General features: G+C 44.5%; 1 protein-coding gene across 2 annotated transcripts in view; it reads left to right on the forward strand.

Moving 5' to 3' along the window:
- The window catches only part of ANO7 (anoctamin 7), a 492,742-nt gene that overhangs the window by 415,668 nt on the left and 53,320 nt on the right, over positions 1 to 23,754 (forward strand). For both annotated transcript variants that reach the window (XM_063915810.1, XM_063915811.1), the window contains exons 18-19: positions 12,420 to 12,474; positions 15,607 to 15,704. In XM_063915810.1, the coding sequence (XP_063771880.1) occupies positions 12,420 to 12,474; positions 15,607 to 15,704 (153 nt within the window). The remainder of the gene's footprint in view (positions 1 to 12,419; positions 12,475 to 15,606; positions 15,705 to 23,754) is intronic.

Here is a 23,754-nt window from a genome sequence, read left to right on the forward strand (position 1 = left end):
TTGACGGCATGGCGGTTGAACGCCGGATCCTAGCGGAAAAAGGTATTCCGGATGAGGTCATTCCTACGCTAATAAAGGCTAGGAAGGACGTGACGTCTAAACATCACCGAATATGGCGAAAATATGTTTCTTGGTGTGAGGCCAGGAATGCTCCTACGGAATAATTCCATCTAGGCCGTTTTCTTCACTTCCTACAAACTGGAGTGAATTTGGGCCTAAAATTAGGCTCCATTAAAGTTCAGATTTCGGCCTTATCCATTTTCTTTCAAAAGGAATTGGCCTCTTTACCTGAAGTACAGACTTTTGTGAAGGGAGTACTGCATATTCAGCCTCCTTTTGTACCTCCGGTGGCACCTTGGGACCTTAACGTGGTGTTAAGTTTCCTTAAGTCACATTGGTTTGAACCACTTAAAACAGTGGAGTTGAAATATCTCACTTGGAAGGTGGTCATGTTGTTAGCCTTGGCTTCGGCTAGGCGAGTTTCGGAATTAGCGGCTTTATCACATAAAAGCCCCTATCTGGTTTTCCATATGGATAGAGCGGAATTGCGGACCCGTCCTCAATTCCTACCTAAGGTGGTCTCATCCTTTCATATGAACCAACCTATTGTCGTGCCTGTGGCTACACGTGACTTGGAGGATTCCGAGTCCCTTGATGTGGTCAGGGCTTTGAAAATTTACGTGGCCAGAATGGCTAGGATCAGAAAAACACAAGCACTGTTTGTCCTATATGCAGCCAACAAGGTTGGCGGCCCTGCTTCAAAGCACACTATTGCTCGCTGGATCTGTAACACGATTCAACAGGATTGCCGTTACCAAAATCGGTTAAGGCCCATTCCACTAGGAAGGGGTCTCGGCACTACAGCTGTGCCGAACTGCTACTTGGTCGGGGTCAAACACCTTTGCAAAGTTCTATAATTTGATACCCTGGCTGAGGAGGACCTCCTGTTTGCTCAGTCGGTGCTGCAGAGTCATCCGCACTCTCCCGCCCGTTTGGGAGCTTTGGTATAATCCCCATGGTCCTTACGGAGTCCCCAGCATCCTCTAGGATGTTAGAGAAAATAAGATTTTAAACCTACCGGTAAATCTTTTTCTCGTAGTCCGAAGAGGATGCTGGGCGCCCGTCCCAAGTGCGGACTACTTCTGCAAGACTTGTATATAGTTATTGCTTACATAAGGGTTATGTTATAGTTTCATCGGTTTTGGACCGATGATATGTTGTTCTTCATACTGTTAACTAGATAGTATATCACAAGTTATACGGTGTGATTGGTGTGGCTGGTATGAATCTTGCCCTTGGATTACAAAAATCCTTTCCTTGTACTGTCCGTCTCCTCTGGGCACAGTTTCTCTAACTGAGGTCTGGAGGAGGGGCATAGAGGGAGGAGCCAGTGCACACCCAGAGTCAAAGTCTTTCTTAAAGTGCCCATGTCTCCTGCGGAGCCCGTCTATCCCCATGGTCCTTACGGAGTCCCCAGCATCCTCTACGGACTACGAGAAAAAGATTTACCGGTAGGTTTAAAATCGTATTATTATTATTATACAGCAGCAGTGGACATATAGCAGCAGCATATACCACTGTGACTGCCTGGTCACTGAAATGACTGATGGCCAGTACACTACCACTGGTCTGATGCAGCACAACACAACAACACTGTAAGGGTCTTGTTGTTGTTGTTGTTGTTGTTGTTGTTGTTGCTGTTTTTTATTATACAGCAGCAGTGGACATATAGCAGCAGCATATACCACTGTGACTGCCTGGTCACTGGAATGACTGATGGCCAGTACACTACCACTGGTCTGATGCAGCACAACACAACAACACTGTAAGGGACTTGTTGTTATTATTATAATACTGTAGCAGTGGACATATAGCAGCAGCGTATACCACTGTGACTGCCTCGTCACTGGAATGACTGATGGCAAGGACACTACCGCTGGTCTGATGCAGCACAACACAACAACACTGTAAGGGACTTTTTGTTGTTGTTGTTGTTATTATTATTATTATTATTATTATTATTATACAGCAGCAGTGGACATATAGCAGCAGCATATACCACTGTGACTGTCTCGTCACTGGAATGATGGATCGCCAGGACACTACCACTGGTCTGATGCAGCACAACACAACAACACTGTAAGGGACTTGTTGTTGTTGTTGCTGTTATTATTATTATAATAATACTGTAGCAGTGGACATATAGCAGCAGCATATACCACTGTGACTGCCTCGTCACTGGAATGATTGGCAGTAGCGTATCTTGCCACGGGCAAGCAGGACTTTTGCCCGGGGCGCCGCCTTCCGGAGGGCGCCGGCGCCATCCGGAGGGCGCCACACCACGGCAAGATCCGCTGCTGCTGTGCCTGCCGCTGCCCGCTGTGAAGGGAAACTAGACGCTACACGTCTAGTTTCCCTTCGTGGAGAGGACCTTTTCTGTAATGATTTGCGGTGCGTGTTGATGTCATCGCGCACCGCACAACAAAGGTACTCTCCACGAAAGGAACTAGACGCGTAGCGTCTAATTTTCCTTCGTGGAGAGGACCGTTGCTGTGCGGTGCGCGATGATATCATCGCGCACCGCACATCATTTCAGCGGCGCTACTACTGTACAGGGGGCGTAACGGACTACGCCCCCTGTATGAAGCCACGCCCCTATGGCCGCCCGGGGCGCAAAAAGACCCTGAGCCGGTCCTGATGACTGATGGCCAGGACACTACCACTGGTCTGATGCAGCACAACACAACAACACTGTAAGGGACTTGTTGTTGTTGTTGTTGTTATTATTATTATTATACGGCAGCAGTGGACATATAGCAGCAGCGTATACCACTGTGACTGCCTCGTTACTGGAATGACTGATGGCCAAGACACTACCACTGGTCTGATGCAGGACAACAAGGCATCACTGAAAGGGACTTATACAGCTACACTGGATATATGGCAGCAGAGGACACCACCACTGTGACTGGTCACTGGACTTTTGCTGCACAGGAGAGACACTACCCCTGGTCTGATGCAAGACAACACAGCAAAAATGCAAGGGACTTACAGCAGCCAGCAGCACTGGGGACATATAGCAGCAGAGGACACCAACACTGTGAGTGGCTGGACTGATGCAGCACAATACACTGACTACACTGGACTGGACTGAGCAGCACAACATAGCACAAGACTCGCCAACCCACTTTCCCGCCCACACAGACACTGAGGACAAGTCCTCTCACTACACTCTCCGAGACTGGAGGGAAAATGGCCGCGATGCCTGGCTCCTTATATGGAATCCAAATCCCGCGAGAATCCGACAGCGGGATGATGACGTTTTGCCTCGTTCGGGTTTCTGAGTCAGGCAGGAAAAGCCAAGCCTGACTCGGAACCGGGTTCAGAGCGTGAAGTCTGGTAGGGTTCAGTTCTCTGAGAACCAAACCCGCTCATCTCTAGTCATCTGTAGCATGTCAAGTGTAATATTGCCATTTAGTTGCACAATGAGGCAATGAAGCTTATAGGAACACTGAAATAATAAGTAAATTATTATATTTTGCTTTAAACATTGTCATAGCTGGAGGTGAATTTTGTAAATGAAATGCTGCTTATTTATGACCATATCTTAAGCACTGGCAAATTAGATAACTTGGCATGGCTAGCATTTGTTCGCCCCATGTTATTAAGGCTTATTAGCACAGGAAATAAAATGAGGTGCATTATCCTTAAGTAGGGTGATTTCAAGTGTACTATACTATGTAGACAAAAGTGATTGGACACTGACCGCAAATAGATCAGCAAAATATTATTGACGTCAGTCCTTTGTAGGTCCACCATGTGCAGTGATTCCTGCAGACTCCCTTCATGGTAAGGGTTTGCCATTCTGCCTTAGGTACAATAACCAGCTGTGACAATAAAGATGGTTGAGTCAGTCTAGAATGCCTCTGTCACTCCAATTTATCCCAGAGGTTCTCAGTGGGGTTAAGATCTGGACTCTGAGCTGGCCAGTCCATCCGGGTGACTGAATTTTCTGTATACCAGTCCATCATCGCCCTGGAAATATGATATCATGCAGTCTACAATAATCCCCTTTTCAAACTGTGTAAGCTCCTTCCGGCAAGCCATTTCATTAGCAAATGATCTAATCAGTGCCCCTCTATCCGTTTATACCGTCACAAACACGTGTCTGCTGGAGGAGCACAACATTTCGCTTGCGCTTTGGGGTGGAGATGAGCCAATCACTTTTGTCTACATAGTGTAATTAGTTGCAGCTTACAAGGAAAGGCTACTGTATATTGCACTTGATTCTGCTCTGCTCAAGGCACTGATCATGGAAAGTAAGCTCTGTTGACTAGTCAGTGTCCTTTCTGCCAATGCACAATAAATGAAATTACAGTGCTATACAAAAGACGCTGATAAATAAGTGAATTTAATAACTAAAACATATTTAAAAATTCTAAACATATAAATAAAATTGATGATACAATTTTGCTCAATTTGCTCAAAGACCAATTATTGGACATGCAATATACTCCTTATGGCAACCTTATTAAAGGCAATGAAGTCCATATAATGAATTAGGACACAATGTCTAAGTTAGAAGACCAGGGCCAGTATTTACTAAAAATCCGAGTTTGGCCGATTTGTGTTTTTTTTTCTAAGTCCCAATCCGGGAATTCACTAAGCACCAATCTCGGCAGTGTTTGGACTATTCGTAATGGTTTGAATGACAACGTTCCGAAATACGAATGAATAGACCATCGGTCAAACGCGGCTGTTATTTCATACAATACGGGAATTCACTATTCATTCGTATTTGGGTGTTAGTCTCTGAGTGCTCAAATGCGGTCGTATTTTTTTGCGATTCGTTAAAAAAAGCAGCAAAAAAATAGACCTGCTTTTTTCAGGCGTGTTTACATGTGTTGCAAATAAAAAATCTCTCACACCTGAATTAGGATGCCTATAAAAGGATGTTAGGCCCATTTCAATACACCTACACTCAGAAATGGCAGCAGGACTGTGGGCCAGTGATCTTTTGTGTGCTGTGGGATTCCTCAGACTCAGACATCAGCCTGTAAGTACCCAGGGCCAAGAAACTGAACATGGTCAGCAGGTTGTACAGGTTCCGCGGAGGCTGCGCAGGCCTCGTTTTTTTAGGGGGGCGTTTAAACTTGAACGCATTGTCCGATGATAAGGTCATACAGATGTTCCGTCTAAATCGTAACAACATTTTCCGTCTGTATGACCTTGTCAAACTGGGCCTAGACCCTGAGACAGCACGCTCTCGCTCTGTCTCAGGCCTGCACAAACTCCTGGCTGTGTTGCACTTTCTGGCTACTGGCAGCTTTCAGGCTGTGTCTGGGGATGTCATAGGAATCTCACAGCCCTCATTTTCGAGAATCTTAACACAGGTGATGTATACCTAACTACCCACTCTGTTTTTGCTTGGTTTTAATTACTCGGTGGCCAGTTCTGTGCTAAAATCTCATGTATAATTTTCTATCAAATATACACACAGGTGTTGGCTGTTTTGCAGCCCCACATCGATGCCTCAATCTGCTTCCCTACCCAGGAGTATCAGTGGCATGCCATCGGGGTAGCTATGAGCTGGCTGGCATGCCCAATGTGCTTGGAGCCATAGATTGCACACACATTGAGCTGAGACCACCTAGGGGCAGGCAGCACATATATACAAATAGACATCTAGAGCACTCCACAAATGTGCAGGTGGTTTGTGATGCAAATCTCAAAATAATGAGTTGTTGCTGGTTACCCTGGGGGCTGCCATGACTCCTTCATCCTCAGTCAGTCATCCCACTTTGATAAGTTTGAGGACGGACAAATGCCAGATGGATGGCTGCTGGGTATGTAATTTGATATGTCTAGGCCTGTGTATAGTTTGTCCAAATACAGGGGCAGATGTATTGACCTGTAGAAGGCATAAGCAAGTGAGAAACCAGTGATATGTGCAAGGTGATAAAGGCACCAGCCAATCAGCTCCAATATGTAAATGATTATTTAGGTACATATTGTCCGCTGCCTTTATTACCTTGCACATATCATTGGTTTATCACTTCCTTATGCCTTCTACAGGTTAATACATCTGCCCCACAGTGTGTTAATTATGTGTTGCTGTATCTTAACATGAATCACGTTACTATATCTGTCTTTTAGGTGATGGAGGATATGGCTGTTTCTCTTGGCTTCTAACTCCATTGTCCCGACCTGATACCCCTGCTGAACACAATTACAATCATGCACATAAGTCCACGCGGAATGTGATAGAAAGATGTTTTGGTGTGCTGAAATCTAGGTTTCGGTGTCTGGATAAGTCTGGTGGCCTTTTGTTGTATACTCCCTCGAAGGTGACTCAAATTGTGTTCTGCTGCTGCTTTCTTCATAACATATGTTTGCAACAACATCTGCCACATGTTGAGGAGGAGGAGAAGGAGGATGAAGAAAGCAGCCAGCAAGCAGAGGAATTAGAGACATCTGGTGATACTTGGAGTACAGATGTAGGGAGGCAGGTTAGGCAAGAGCTCATCACTCGCTATTTCTAAGGTAAGTTTGGTTTGCTTATTTCATTTGTTGTGTAATCATAAATAGATGTTTGGGCATTTTTATTGCCAAAACCATTACTCAGAATGTGTCTGTCTCCTTGACACATACAAACATACCCTTGCTTTATGCAAAACAAATGTCGCATGTGTATTGTGTGTATTTTAAAACTCAAAACAACAGATTATGAGTGGCATGCATTAAGTCTGGATAAGTGATCGTAAACTTGCAGTGCTAATTTATTACAAGCACACATAATCCATTTAGTATTTTACTTTATCATTGTGTGTAACGTCCTAATGCACAGGTTCACAAACTCGGCCCTCAGGACCCCACACAGTGCATGTTTTTCACGTAAGCCAGTAGACGCACAGGTGTATGAATTACTCACAGACATATGTTAAAAGGTTCATAGGTGGAGCTAATTATGTCACTTGTGATTCTGTGAGTAGACCTGCAAAACATGCACTGTGTGGGGTCCTGAGGGCCGAGTTTGAGAACCTGTGTTCCAAAAAAACACTTCTCAACATATAATATGTTAGCCTTGAGGAATACATGTGTCCCTATGTGTGATGCTCCATCATATTTAAGGGACACAAACTTACTGTCATCAAAAATAATTTATTTCCTAATGTTTGCTGCAGTAAACTTGCTGATTTGTAAGTAAATACACAGTTTGCCACATATATACATTATTATACACATTCTTTGTTTTTTTGTTAAAAAGTTCTTATTTGTTGGTTTCTGCATCATGTGTAATAATATTCTTACTAATTTTTAACACACACAAACATGTCCCAACAATAATGACATTCATTTTGTCAATGTTTTTAAAAAAATTCTATGCCAACATATTGAAAGCTTTTTACGGAACTCAATTGTGTTATTCTTGAAATGTTGTATAGAGAAGAAAGGTAAAATAGTTAACAATAACATTGTAATTTGGATTGTCTGCAGGATTTGAGAATGATTGGAATCTAGAAAGAGTAATGATTAGAAAAAAAATCAAGTGGTCTGGTTACTTCCTGCTAACATGTATGTGGCTGCTTGGCAATGATTGTGTGTGCAGGAGAGGAGAATGATTGGAATCTAGAAAGAGTAATGATTAGAAAAAAATCAAGTGGTCTGGTTACTTCCTGCTAACATGTATGTGGCTGCCTGGCAATGATTGTGTGTGCAGGAGAGGAGAATGATTGGAATCTAGAAAGAGTAATGATTAGAAAAAAATCAAGTGGTCTGGTTACTTCCTGCTAACATGTATGTGGCTGCCTGGCAATGATTGTGTGTGCAGGAGAGGAGAATGATTGGAATCTAGAAAGAGTAATGATTAGAAAAAAATCAAGTGGTCTGGTTACTTCCTGCTAACATGTATGTGCGGCTCCATCAACATTTCCCTCCTCCAATACAAAAAAAAGATGGTAAAGAATAAATGTGCGTACAAATTTTATGTTGTTGATTGTACCACTTATAATTAATGATGTTGTATAAATTGTCAAGGAGCTAAGTGTTATATATATTTTGGCAAACATACACTTGCTAACTATTTAGAGTTACTTATCAGAAATGTCTAATTTGTATTTTTTTCAAGTTTTTTTGGGTGGCTGCTTGTCCTGCCCTTTGCCTTTAGCACTGCCATGTTGTCGTGGTCTGGTGGAGCGTCTTGGTGGTGATGAGACTGGCGTGATATTTGGAGTAGTCGTACCAGAACTGCTGCTTGTTTGCTGTTGGTGCATGGATCTGAGTGTTTCATTCAGGTTAGTGAGGGTGGCATTGAGTTCATGTGTAGCAGCATTTTGATTGTCTACAATTCGGAATAAACTTTCATTAATCTTTTGATTGTTTTGAAAAATGTTCATATAACTTTGCTGTTGTCTGTGCTGTTCTTCCATTAGTCTGTGCTGTTCTTCCATTATGCGCTGTAAGTTGCCCATGACCTGTGTAATGTCTGTACGCATGAGTTCCATGGTATTGCCAATTCTGGTTGTTTGTTCATTTTGTCTATTCATATTTCTTGATATTCTTCTGAGGTGACATGGTAGGCTTGCAAACATTTGTGTCTGCCTACGCAAGCAATCTTCATTAGTGGCCTGCTGTCTAGGCCAAATGGTCCAAAACACCTGATCAGGCCCTTGTGTTACTGGTGTTGTTGGGCTGTGTTGTGGTGGTGGTGTGCTTTGGTGTGGTGGTGTACTCACAGGTGCTGGGGGGCTCATTCCTTGGCTTAATGGCTGCATTTCTAAGATGATTGTCTCCTCCATGTCACTGTGTTGCTGTTGTCGCGGAGGGATGCTGTTACCAGGACTAGAAGCTGAAATGTTAAACAAATCTCCGTTAGCTATCCATATGTTTGAGAAATGTAAACAAATCACTACACATGGAACACATGTCATTCACTGTTGCTTTCAAATATTCTGCCTAGCAACATCATCACTCATAACTTAAATACATACATATACCTGTTTGTGGCAAATGTGTCTGGTTACTTAATTGTGAAAGCAAACACTTTAGTTTTATTGTAGCTCAGACATACTCCACCATAAAAACACATTGGAATCCATAATGTGTTACCTTATAGCTTTGATAAAACAAACATAGTAATGTTTTTATATGTATTTGGCAATGTTAGCTCAAACACACATTTGAAATTTGGAAAAACAACCTTACTTATTTCAAAAAATAAACATGATTTTTTGTTGCAGCATCTTACACACAATGTGATACTGTATGGCTCAAGTGGACATACATATCTTTACTGGATGTGGACAAGGCCATTTTGCTTGGATTCCAGTTCAGGTTTTACTTACTGCGGTAAGTATCTAAGTTTTTGATGTGTTTTGACTTAATGCGGTTAAGAAAAAGTTTGATTACGTTCTGAAATTGTTTACATTTATTTCAGTTTGATACTCACAATCAAGATGAGGGGAGTGTGGATGACGTCTTGGAGGTGTGTCCAAAATTTGGAGTGGGAGGACAGAACATACTGTCGATAATCTTCGTGGCGGGGTAGCCTGCTGTGGTTGGCCCTGGACATCAGACCTTGCTTTCTTTTCGGCCACAGGTTTTTTGTGGTGATGTCTTACAGAAGTCCCACTTCTGCTGCTCCATACTTCTTTTGATGGACCTATTAATGAAAGTGCAATTTTGTTATGGCCATTCCTTTACAAACATACCCTATACTACAATGGACACTTTACCTGCTTCCGCAGCGTCATCATCATCAGATGTGATAGGAGTTACTGGACGACGAGTAGTACTGCTTTTTTCAAACACTGTATAAAAAAATAAATATATTCATGCTATTGTTGATACATCCACCCATTATGCTTATAACATTTATTCTTTAAGAAATGCTTGCTTTATTTTTAATAAAAACATAAGGACCGGAAACAAAAAATACAATACATAAAACAATAAACATTGTCCAATAGACATATGCACTATGGAAAAATCAACACAGGAAAACATGTACAGGACACTGACATAGGCCACAAGTAAAAAAACAAACATTAACAACCAAAAACACACACATCTTCATTTTGTATTGAAAGGAAAAATATTACAGATGCAATATATAAATTGCTCTGTGATGTGGCACTCCAAACACACATTACCACTATATGAGCCAAACCAAAATGTACAAATATTTTTAAAATTACACTGCAGTGTGGTGTCACGGTACAAATAAAAACTAAAAATTATCAAAGAAATAGTGGTATTTTGTAAAAAAAATATTACATTATGTAATAATGACATTACACATGTAAGTGGTTTCCAAACCACTTTCCACTACTCCAGCCTCTAACATGACAACCACTGTTTTTGAAACATTGCACATGGATAACATAAATATAAAACATAGTCACAATTATAAAAAAAAAAAAAGGTCAAAAAGAAAAACATTATTGCAGGACAATTCAGTGACACACCAAGTCCAAACTACACATGCAAATTATCTTTGATAAAAACACATGACATACAATAAAGTAAGATGTTACATTGGCTTTTGTATAAAACATTAATCAAAACAATGTATTTGCTGACACACACTTGAAGATGGGAGTAATATGCAACGTGACATGACACACATTTAAAAAAAAATAAAAAAAAATAAGGTCATAGAATGTTAATGCAAATACACATGCTCACCATTCTTCCTGGGCCTATCTGAATCCCGGACATGGGTTGCAGAGACTTCTTCAGGAGGTATGACACTCCGCATGGGCTCCTCATACTCCAGATATCTTGCAATATAGGGCTGGCCACCACCGGTTTTTCGAGCCGACTTCGCCTCCTTGGCCATTTTGGACTTGACACGTCGCATGTCATAGTACCGTTTGCGGCACGTGTCCTCCGTCCGCTTGACCACCTCCTCACTATTGACAGCAGCAACAACTTTCACCCACAACACCGTCTTCCTCCGTGTTGGCACCTTGGCGGACTCAGGCCCAAATAGCTGCCTCTGATACTTATAAATAAAATGTAATAATAATAATAATAATACTTCATCAGCTCACGCACCAATGCCACATTTTCAGCAAAACTAAACTTTACATTCCGCCCAGTCTTAGTAGTGGTGCGTGGCTGCGGAGCACTCTGACTGTCACTATAACTTGAGGCTGCTGAAGCAACCTCACCCACCTCCTCCACCTCACTAACCTCACTAACACTCACCTCCTCCACCTGACCGACCTCCTCCCCCTCACTCACACCCTCCACCTCACCCACCTCTGAGTCACACATAATTGTGTGTCTAAACAGTTAGCACAGAAAAAAAAATAGACAAACAACACACTCCTCCACTACCACTACACAACTCACACCCACACACCCACACTGACAAGGGACTATAAAGAAAAATAACTTGGACTAAAAATGAGACAAAACCACAAAATACAAGACTACAAGAATGACAAGACGACTTTCAAACACAATACCACACTCAGAAATCGCTACCAACACTCCTCACCAAACCACAAATTCACCTACCTCCACAGCACAACCTCCCTCCTCCTCACCACTAACTAAACCCACGAGGTGCGGACGGTTTGGGGCGTTTTTATATGGTTGCGCACAGACACTCCTACCATCTGAAACACAACCAATCACGAACGGGGATGAAAAACAAAACTAAAAGTGAAAATGCAGCCGCCGGAAAACAAAAACCCTGCCGCGTTTAACTTAGAAAAAAAACAGAAAAATAAACAAAATCACGAACGCAAACGACAATGACGGCCGTAAATGTGCCCAAAAAAAACGACTGGCATCGACATCGGAAAACACGAAAACCATAAAGTCGACTGCTTCGTAACTTTGTGTACATGGATTCAAAAAGTTGCATGAAAATGCACCCGATACAAAACGAGTTTAAACACTACACAAACCGACTCAAACACGAATATCAGTAAATTTTGCCCCAGGACTGATGGAAATTATTACCCAGCTTGTGTTCCAATGCAGGGATCCGAATTCAGGGTCCTTAGTATGTAGAGTGGATTCTGGTTCACAGTCTGTGGTGATGACGCTTTAATGTCCTGCACGCTGTGTTCCGATTTGAATGAATCCTGTAAAGTTGTTTCTTATTGGACCAAATAGAATAGGGATCCTGGTTCACTCTTAGCAAACAGGTGGGTCGTCCTGGGTTTAGAGCCAAGAGTAGTGGTGCCTTAGGTGGAGTCCAACGGTCTGGAGCAGAGTTCCCTGTATAGCGTTGTAATTTCTTTTATTGTGCATTAATTTCTAGTAAGGAGAGTGACTTTCTCCTATTTACAGCAGCTTGGAGGTACCACTCATTTCAGCGCCTGTCAACTATATACTTGGTATATAACCTTTTTGCATTCCTTTCTGCCAATAACTGTGTGTTTTCTGTTACTATTTGGCAGATTTGCAGGTTATCCTGGAAATTATACCACCCTTTTCCAATTCCGTAATGAAGAAGTGAGTATGAGAGCCAAAAACTGTTTTCTTGCCAATTACTGTATTTCTGTTTTCTCCCCATTTCATTTCCAGAATGTATGGAGCAGAGTTTGGTTTCAGTCAATGCTTATCATAACCTATGTACTAAAGACAAGGGGCGGGATGTACTAAGGGGAAAATGCGGTAAAAACCCAGTTTTCGGGTGTTTTACCGCATTTTCAAATGTACCAAGACCCGGCCGCCGGGTTTTCGCCGCCCAGGGTATCGCCATCTTTGGATGGCGATACCCTATAGAAGCCTATGGGCTTCTTATCGCCAGCCGCCCCCCCCCCCCCCCCCCCCCCGGCATACCTTCCTCCAGGAAGCCTGGACCCGGAAGGTAAACTCCTCCTCCACCTAGCAACGCAGCCGGAGGTCCTTCCTGCTGCAGGGGCGAGGGGGGGGGGGGGGGCGCTGGGGACAGCCTGCTGCTGCTCCCCGGCGTGGGGGGAGTGTGGAAAGCCAAGGGAGGTCACGGAGACCCCCCGCACAGCACCTCACAGGTATCGCGGGGGGGGGGCCCTCCGTCACCGCATTGCGATGTTGATCGCATATGTTAGTACATATGCGATCTACATCATTGCGAGGGGTGGTGAGGGGCGGCAATGTATGTTATTACATCCCGATCAGGAACTTTTACCCATACACTTCCAACTTCTCATATTACACCATATCTTACCATGGAGAGATTTATCAAATATCGGAGAGAGATAAAATGAAGAGAGATAAAGGGGGAGATGTATTAAAGCTTGGAGAGAGATAAAGTACCAACCAATCTGCTCCTAACTGCCATTTTACAGGCTGTATTTAAAAAATCACAGGCGTTGATTGCTTGGTACTGTATCTCTCTCTAAGCTTTGATGATAAATCTTCCCCAAAGTACCTAGCAACCAGCTTCTGTCACTTTACAGGCTGTGCTAGAAAAGTGACAGTTAGTAGCTGATTGGTTAGTACATAATCGCACTCCACTTTACAAATATGTCTGCATACACTGTGGCTTCAGTCACACCAAACAGCCCCTCTCGGTGTGCAAGGACCCAGATGACTCAGCCATGCCAAGCGTGTTATTTGCATAAAATGTGCATTTTATTCACACAAAGAAAAGTGTCAAAACTAACTAGCTAGACTGCAGTGATCAATTTGATGTTCTACATTTATACAACTATGTGAGAATGATTCTGAATCTGTATAAGAAGTGCTACGATGCAGGAGCCTCAGCTTTTTCTCATGCCAAGTTCAGTTGTGCTTTATCTGTGACTTTTTACGTGTTTAGAACTAATCCCTGTGCAGTGAAAGTGGCAGCTCGGTGTCTGTAGTACACGGTGAGTGGTGCTGTGCTTCATCTGCAATACAAAGATGCACTATTTAAAGAAAAAGAAGCTATGCAACACCGCTGCTGTTCAGTCGTGCCAGGTATTCCGTGCCATATTGTGTATTGAGACTAGGCGTAGGAGGGCTCATCTGTGTACAGTGTGTTTTTACAGGATGGCGGTCATTAGGTCGACATACATTGGGTTGACCACGTTTGGTCGACATGCATTAGGTCGACATGATAACTAGGTCAACCTGGTCATTAGGGCGGCATGTACTAGGTCGACATGGAAAAAGGTTGACATTAGTTTTTCACCATTTTTTTTATTTTTTCATTTTTTGACCTTTTTGATACTTAACGAGCCACGTGGACTACCATTGGGAACGATAACTTGCCTGAAGCATGGTGAGCGAAGCGAGCCATGGGAGCGGTTACGGTGCACTAATTGGGGCTCTCCCTCACTTTACAAAGAAAACAACACCCAAAAAAACCAAAAAAACCTTGTTGAATTTTTCCATGTCTACCTAGTGATCATGTTGACCTAATGTATGTTGACCTAAGGGCTGTATCACACGCGCCGGTTTCTCCCGGATGGCAAAAAGCCGGACAAACTTCGTCCGTCTTTTTGCCATCCGGCAGTCTTTCACACACAACGGCTTTGAGCCGTGTGTGATTCTGTGTGCATGCGCAGCATTAGACACGGCTTGAAAAAAAAACCGTTGTGTGTGAAAGCTCCCCTTCACACACACGGTCCACTGGCTGCAAAGACGGCACGGCAGCCGGACCTTCCAGTGGATATTTCCGGCTACAACCCGGCAGCCGAGCCGGGGCCGCGCAGTGTGAAAGGACCCTACACCTCACACTGTTAATTACAATGCCGGCACCGGAAAAAGCCATCTGCCTTTTTCCCGGCCGGCAAAAGCCGGCTCTTGTGTTTCAGCCCTTACTCATGTCAACCTAATGAACCACATCCGATTTTACAAGATTTGATAAATCTTCCCCATATATTCTACAGCAAGAGCTCCAGTTCATATACTGGAAACATCAATATATTCCATAACTGATACCATCAGGATCAATAATTATACATTCATATATTGTCCTGGCCTCTAAACCAACCCCTTGGAACAATGCTTGACATTTGCTAGAAGTGTTTTCATGCAATGAGCACTCAATTTAACAATTTGGATGATTGTATAGTCATTAAAATTGTTTGAAACCATTCACTTGCCACAACTGCAGCATACCTCCCAACATGACCCTCTCCAGGAGGGACAGAATGCTTTGCTTCTGGACTTTTCCCTTAATTTAAGATTGCTGGCACCTTTGTTGAAGAGGTTAATGGATAAGAAAGGTGTTTCAGCACAGGTGATGGCAATCATAAATTAAGAGAAAAGTCCAGGAGCAGAGCATTGTGTCCCTCCTGGAGAGGGTCATGTTGGGAGATATGCTGTAGTAATATTTCTGTAATCGTTTAAAGCAGGCATGTCCAAACTGCGGCCCTCCAGCTGTTGTGAAACTACACATCCCAGCATGCCCTGACACAGCTTTAGCATTCTCTGACAGCAAAACTGTGTCAGGGCATGCTGGGATATGTAGTTTCACAACAGCTGGAGGGCCGCAGTTTGGACATGCCTGGTTTAAAGTATGCTGGCATTGCAAGGTAAAACCATTAATGGATACCCGTGTACCATCTGAGTGCGCTTCTGCAGCTTTCAGCAACTTGTGCTTTTCACTATTAACGTAAGCAAAAAAGACCTGTGTAACAAACCCTTCCATTACCCTTGCTGTCTGTATTGCAGTGTGGCCCAGGAGGGTGTCTATTTGAGCTGGCCCAGCAGCTGCTGATTATTATGGTGGGAAAGCAAGTCTTGAACAACTTAAAAGAATTTGTAATTCCGTGAGTATGCTAATTTAAGTGTATAAGCAATAGCTTTGGTATCTATAGCCGTGTGGTGGGTTGGGTTCGGATGACCGGCATTTGGGATCCCGCCGGAAACCATACTGATGCCGGGATCCTGATATTTAGATTGCCGGCAGGGGGGTGGCTCGCGCTGGTTCTGTTCCCATACTATAGGTGTCGTGGACACCCATAAGTGGGAATAGTCCCTGCTAGTTGCCTGCTGATTGTTGGGCTCTGAATCGTCTGGGATCCCGGCATTGGTATAGTGACCAGTATAACATAACTACATCCCGTGTTGCTATAGGTATTCATCTAGCCCATGGGTCTTCAACCTGTCGCCCTCCAGCTGCATTGGAACTACACATTCCAGCATGCCCTGCCCATACTTGCCGACATTCTGGGTGCTCTCTGCGGGAGAGAGCAGCCAGGTCGGCTCAGCAGGGGGGCAGGGGAGGGCTGTGACGTGGGGAGGAGGTGGACCGGAGGCGGGACGGGGGTGGGACAGGGGTGGGATGAGGGCGGAGTTACCATGGTACCTCCTTTAAGCCACGCCCCAGCTCTGTAATGCCGCGATCACCGGCATTACACTGCAGGGGGCGTGGCTATGATGACGCGATTCAGCAAGAATCGCGTCATCAACTGCCCGGACCGCCCACTTTACACACTAAGTGGGCGAACGGACAGGGGGGACCCCTGATTCCGGGAGACTTGCCTGCTCTTACGGGGGGCCGGGAGGGTCACCCGATTTTCGGGAGCCTCCCGGCCATTCCGGGAGAGTAGGCAAGTATGGCCCTGCCACAGTTTTGCTATTAAGGCATGCTAAAACTAAGGCAGGGCATGCTGGGATGTGTCGTTCCACAGCAGCTGGAGGTTGAAGACCCATGGTCTAGGCTGACAAATATTCCACACATAGTTATGCTTAGTCTGAGTTTCATACAAATCAGATGTTCACATACTTGAGTTTTTTGGGTTTTATTGTAATAGCTTATGCGTCAAAATTGCTGAAAGCTCCTACGGCACGCGTGTTACACAGAGGGGGTCATTCCGAGTTGTTCGCTCGTTGCCGATTTTCGCTATACTGCGATTAGTCGCTTACTGCGCATGCGCAAGGTTCACAGAGCACATGCGTTTAGTTATTTTACACAAAAGTAAAAGTATTTTACTCACGGCATAACGAAGCCTTTTCATCGCTGTGGTGATCGTAGTCTGATTGACAGGAAGTGGGTGTTTCTGGGCGGAAACTGGCCGGGAGTGTGCGGAAAAACACAGGCGTTCGAGTTCCAAAACGTGGGAGTGTCTGGAGAAACGGGGGAGTGGCTGGGCGAACGCTGGGTGTGTTTGTGACGTCAAACCAGGAACGAAAAGGACTGAGCTGGTCGCAATGGCTGAGTAAGTCTGGAGCTACTCAGAAACTGCGGGGTAATTGTTATGAGAAAATTAGCAAAGCTTTCGTTCGCAATTCTGCTATGCTAAGATACACTCCCAGTAGGCGGCGGCTTAGCATGTGCAATACTGCTAAAAGCAGCTAGCAAGCGAACAACTCGGAATGACCCCCAGAGTGTACGCACAAAGGTATTATAGTGACTGGGACAGACAGTACCGGAAATGTTGTGGAAAAGATGGCCGTTCCTGGGTGGTGGCTATAAATTAGCGCACAAATGGTCTGTGCAGTAGGCATGTTATGGGAGTGTTACAGGTGTGGCAATGCAAGCGGCTGTTATCACAGTCACAGGGCGACCAGTGGTGGAATATAAGGATGCATCAATCAGTATTACAGCATACACAGATGCTAACAGTGGCCATCTCAGACCTTGCACATTTGGCCACATGAATGTACACACGGGAAGAGGATTATAGCGACATTTACATTAAGTCGCAGCCAGGCGAGTGGCAATAGAATCAGGCCCACCATGTTCTCTGCACGCTGGATATCATATTAGGGCGATTCTCCGTGATGCACGGAACAAATACAAATGACACACTTCTCCAAAATACCAAGATTTTAGTGGGTCGTAAGTTACAGGGTAAGGCATTAACAACAACAACAACAACAATTTCTTAACAGACCAGTTTAAAAGAAAAAAAAATGTAAAAGCGTGTGATGCACACTTTATTTCTCATACGTCCTAGAGGATGCTGGGGACGACATCAAGACCATGGGGTATAGACGGGATCCGCAGGAGACATGGGCACTCTAAAGACTTTTCATTGGGTGTGAACTGGCTCCTCCCTCTATGCCCCTCCTCCAGACCTCAGTTTTAGAAATGTGCCCAGGCTGACTGGATGCACTCTGAGGAGCTCTACTGAGTTTCTCTAAAAAGACTTATGTTAGGTTTTTTATTTTCAGGGAGATCTGCTGGCATCAGACTCCCTGCTTCGTGGGACTGAGGGGGCAGAAGTAGGAACCAGCTTCCTAAAGAGTTTCATGGCTCTGCTTCTGGCTGACAGGACACCATTAGCTCCTGAAGGGAACTGAACGCTAGCCGTGCCTAGATGCTCACTCCCACAGCACGCCGTCACCCCCTCACAGAGCCAGAAGTCAGAAGACAGGTGAGTGTTAGAAGATAGATCTTCAATCAAGAAAGTGATGGCTTAAGGTACCGCGCGGCTGGCGGGAGCGCAGCGCGCCATGTTGCCCACACATACACAGGCACTGCAGGGTGCAGGGCGCAGGGGGGGCGCCCTGGGCAGCATGAAACCTATGGAAACTGGCATAAATAAGGGGCATAAGTTGCTGAGGCACAGTCCTACCCCAGCCAGTATAAAAAATGACCTCATAAAAGCTGAGGAGAAACACACCATTGAAGAGTGGAGCTTCCTCCTCAGTCAGCCTGCACACTGCTCAGCGCCATTTTCTCTCTCTTCTCAGGCTGCAGAGACAACACTGGTCCTCCTCCACTACTGAACAAGTATCAGGGTGCAAAACAGGGGGGGCCACAGTGAATTTGGTGCTATATAATTGTGTGAATAACATTATAAAAGCGCTGAATGTCAGTGGGCATTTTGTGTTCACAGACATTGTGTTACTGGCGCTGGGTTGTGAACTGGCAAAATCCTATCTGTGTCCCTCTGACAGATTTTACTGTGGGTCTGTCCCCTATAAATCCCGGAGTGTCTGTGGTATGGTTCTGCACGTGTGTGACATGTCTGTGGCAGGGAACTCTGTGGAGACATGTTAGGGACACAGAGGTGTAATATGACACCAAGAGCCTGACTGGGTGAAAGGTTACATGATAGTGTGAATCATATCAGTAAGAGGTTGGACTGAATCTCATACAGAAAATGAAAATAATCTGTTGAAGATGTGATTTTTAATAGTTCTGCCTTTCATCCACAGGGACCTTTCTGGGTCACATACAAATTTGCACAAGTAGTACAAACTGATACCGACACGGACTTTGATTCCTGTGTCGACACTAGTGATTCCAGGGGAATAGGTCCTAAGTTAGCAAAAAAAGCATTCAAAACATGTTTTAGCTATAAAGGAGGTGTTAGAAGTTACGAAGCCCCCTCTTTTACCACAAGAAGAGGGTTTACTTTAGTAAAGAAGTAATGTAATTTTCCCTCCACCTCAGGTCTGATTTAACCTGAAAAGATATTTCAGATTCCCAGTAGGATATCAGGCAGCTTACCTTTTTCCAAAAAAGGTGGGAGTCACCCCGCATTTTAGACAGGGCCCTGTCATAAAAGAGAAAAGGTGTTTCTCCCTACGCCTCACTTAAGGAGCCGACAGACCGCAAGTGAGTGAGGTGATTTATTGATGTGGCCAATGGGACACTACTCAGGCCTACCATTGTCTGTGAGTGGGTGAGTAGTGCTATTGAAAAGTGGTCAGAAAACTTGTCATTAGACATTGACACAATAGATGGAGACGAGATACTCCTAACGTTAGGTCATATCAAAGACGCTGCTGCGTACGTACTAGAATCCATGAAATATATTGGTTTCTTGGGATCAAGAACCGCTACCATGGCAGTATCGGCTCGGAGGGCGTTGTGGATTCGCCAGTGGAATGCTGATGCAGATTCCAAAAGAAATATGGAGGCTCTCCCGTATAAAGGTGAGGCCTTGTTTTGTGATGGGCTGGATGCGTTAGTCTCGGCGGCTACCGCAGGTAAGTCGACATTCTTGCCTTATGCTCCTACACCGGCGAAAAAGACACATCACTTTCACATACAGGGGGTCATTCCGAGTTGTTCGCTCGTTATTTTTTTTTCGCAACGGAGCGAGTAGTCGCGAATGCGCATGCGCAATGTCCGCAGTGCGACTGCGCCAAGTAAATTTGCTATGCAGTTAGGAATTTTACTCACGGTTTTTTCTTCGTTCTGGTGATCGTAATGTGATTGACAGGAAGTGGGTGTTTCTGGGCGGAAACAGGCCGTTTTATGGGTGTGCGCGAAAAAACGCTACCGTTTCTGGGAAAAACGCGGGAGTGGCTGAAGAAACGGAGGAGTGTCTGGTTGAATGCTGGGTGTGTTTGTGACGTCAAACCAGGAACGACAAGCACTGAACTGATCGCAGATGCCGAGTAAGTTTGAAGCTACTCAGAAACTGCTAAGAGGTGTGTAATCGCAATTTTGAGAATCTTTCGTTCGCAATTTTACTATGCTAAGATTCACTCCCAGTAGGCGGCGGCTTAGCGCGTGCAAAGCTGCTAAAAGCAGCTTGCGAGCGAACAACTCGGAATGAGGGCCACAGTCCTTTCGGCCCAACAAATATAAAAAAGCCAAAGGAATCCCCTTTTTTTTGCAGGTAGGGGAAGGGGAAAAGGAAAGAAATCTGCAGCGTCTCCCGGATCGCAGGAGCAGAAGTCCACCCCTGCTTCTGCCAAATCTGCAGCATAACGTTGGGGCTCCCTTGCGGGAGTCCGCTCGGGTGGGAGCACGTCTGAAACTTTTCAGCCAAATCTGGATTCAATCTGGCCTGGACCAATGGGTCTTACAAATAGTGTCCCATGGGTACAAACTAGAGTTTCAAGACGTCCCCCCATGCCGATTTTTCAAATCGACCATGCCAGCTTCTCTTCCGGGAAGAGAGGCAGTAACAACGGCAATTCAAAAATTATGTCAGGATCAGGTCATTGTCCTGGTACCCTTGGCACAGTAAGGAGAAGGTTTTTTATTCAAGCCTCTTCGTAGTTCCGAAGCCGGACGGCTCGGTAAGACCGATTTTAAACCTGAAAAATCTGAATCTCTACCTGAAAAGGTTCAAGTTTAAGATGGAATCCCTGAGGGTAGTGATTTCCAGTCTGGAAGAGGGGGACTTCATGGTGTCAGTAGACATAAAAGATGCTTACTTGCATGTTCCCATTTATCCTCCTCACCAAGCTTATCTGAGATTCACAGTACAGGATTGCTATTACCAGTTTCAGACGTTGCCGTTCGGACTCTCCACGGCACCGATGGTATTCACCAAGGTGATGGCGGAGACGATGGTCCTCCTTCATTAAAAAAGAGTCAATATAATTCCTTATCTGGACGATCTCCTGATAAAAGTGAGATCCAGGGAACAGTTGGTGCAGAACATCGCACTCTCCCTGTCAATACTCCAACAACACGGTTGGATCATAAATTTTCCAAAGTCGCAGTTGGAACCGACGACAAGATTGTCCTTTTTAGGGATGATTCTGGACACAAAAGTACGGAGAATATTTCTTCCAGTGGAAAAGGCTCTGGAAATCCAGAAAATGGTCAAACAAATATTGAAACCAACAAGCGTGTCGATCCATCAATGCATTCGGTTGTTGGGGAAAATGGTAGCGGCCTACGAGGCCATACAGTTTGGCCGATTTCATGCCAGAGTATTCCAGTGGGACCTGTTGGACAAGTGGTCCGGATCTCACCTACACATACACTGGAAAATAATCCTGTCCCCCAAAAGCCAGGATTTCGCTCCTGTGGTGGCTATACAGTTCTCACCTACTAGAGGGATGCAGGTTTGGGATTCATGACTGGGTCCTAATAACCACGGATGCAAGTCTCCGAGGCTGGAGAGCTGTCACACAGGGGGAACCAGAAACAACCTCAAACTTAGAAAGCGCTAAGCTATTATGTGTGTCAGCTGTACAGCTCCCAAATATTAATAGATATACGTAAAACACCTCTTCCCAATTGTGCACTGCTGCTTTCAAATATTGGGTAGTTGAATCCCAAATAGTTATTATATAAAATCAAAAAACAAATGGTTGAAAGAGCTGTCCACAATAAAAGAGTTTTTTTTATTAATATTAAAAGGTTATAGAATCACTAATTCACATATACTTAATTAATCAATACTTCTGATCTAAAAATTGGACATCAAAGCATATTAACGGACCATAACTGTTTTTCAGTGGTACCTAATAGTAACGCAGCTATACACAGTGGATATACTTTCATTAAATTGACACACTCTATTCCAAGTGAAACAATTGTATCATTCCAAGATGTCATACATATTACTCCACTTAGTGTATTTACTTCTGGCAATTATCTACTTTAGACAGCCTCCTACGGATAGAAATGATTGAATAAACTAAATGTTCACAGTCCCAGACATATCTGGAGAAATAAAGTCACCATATATCAGGATTGTATTCACAAGTTATTTTTATATCCTCCCGCTGGGACAATGATCCATCCAGAAACACAGATTTGGAGCACGCAGTATTTGAATTATGGCAAATACAAATACAAACTATTCATAATACAGTCTCTTAACCGAAGACTGCTGGAGCTAAATTGATATAAAAAGTTCTGACGGGCGTCCCCGTCTGATATTTAGATTTTGGATAAATGCAGAAGAACTCCTGTTAGATAATGAGCATGCTCCACAGTTCATTCATATTATCTTATTCTATATTTGGAGGCCGCATACACGGCTGGTCTCACCACTGTTAACCTCGGCTGCAACTCCCGCCGGGCGTCCGTCGATGTCCTGTGCAGCACACAGCAGCTCCACTTGCACCAGGGATCTCGCTGCCCGCCTCTCCTGTGTCAGTGCTGCAAATGGCTTGTGATATTACAGCCCCTCAGGCTGGTTTGCTCCGGCGGTATCTGTCAGCGGCTGCGCGCTGTTCTCACTTCACGAGACTGACCAGGTGCTTTACCGACAAGGGGAGACCCATAAGCTGCTTTGACAATTAGGTCCACATACGCAAGGAGCACTCTTGACGCGTTTCTCAGCCGTATGTCTATGGCTGTTTCCTCAGAAGAGGAAAGTATATCCACTGTGTATAGCTGTGTTACGATTAGGTACCACTGAAAAACAGTTATGGTCCGTTAATATGCTTTGATGTCCAATTTTTAGATCAGAAGTATTGATTAATTAATTATATGTGAATTAGTCACACAGGGGGAAAGCTTCCAAGGAAAATGGTCAAGTCAGGGAGTCTGCCTTCACATAAACGTTCTGGAATTGAGAGCCATTTACAACGGCTTTCTACAAGCGGTACATCTTCTTCATCTTTCTCCCGTGCAGATCCAGTCGGACAATGTAACAGCAGTCACGTACATAAACAGGCAAGGCAGAACGAAAAGCAGAGCGGCAATGGCAGAGGTGACAAGGATTCTCCTCTGGGCAGAAAGACATGTTAGAGCTCTGTCAGCAATTTTCATTTCGGGAGTGGACAACTGGGAAGACTTCCTCAGCAGACACGATCTCCATCCAGGAGAGTGGGGCCTCCACCAAGAAGTCTTCGCAGAGGTGACAAGTCTTTGGGGAGTTCCTCAAGTAGACATGATGGCATCTCGTCTAAACAAGAAGCTTCAGAGATATTGTTCCAGGTCGAGAGACCCTCAAGCAATAGCAGTGGATGCACTGGTGACCCAGTGGGTGTTTCGGTCGGTATATGTTTTCCCTCCACTTCCACTGATTCCAAAAGTTCTCAAAATAATAAGAAGAACAAGAGTTTGAGCAATCTTCATTGCTCCAGACTGGCCAAGGAGGGCTTGGTATCCAGATCTTCAGGAGTTGCTCATAGAAGATCCTCGGCCTCTTCCTCCTCGAGAGGACCTACTACAGCAGGGGCCGTGTGTGTATCAAGACTTACCGCGGCTACATTTAACGG

Source organism: Pseudophryne corroboree, chromosome 4 (genome assembly GCF_028390025.1).
Source record: "Pseudophryne corroboree isolate aPseCor3 chromosome 4, aPseCor3.hap2, whole genome shotgun sequence".
Taxonomy (NCBI): domain Eukaryota; kingdom Metazoa; phylum Chordata; class Amphibia; order Anura; family Myobatrachidae; genus Pseudophryne; species Pseudophryne corroboree.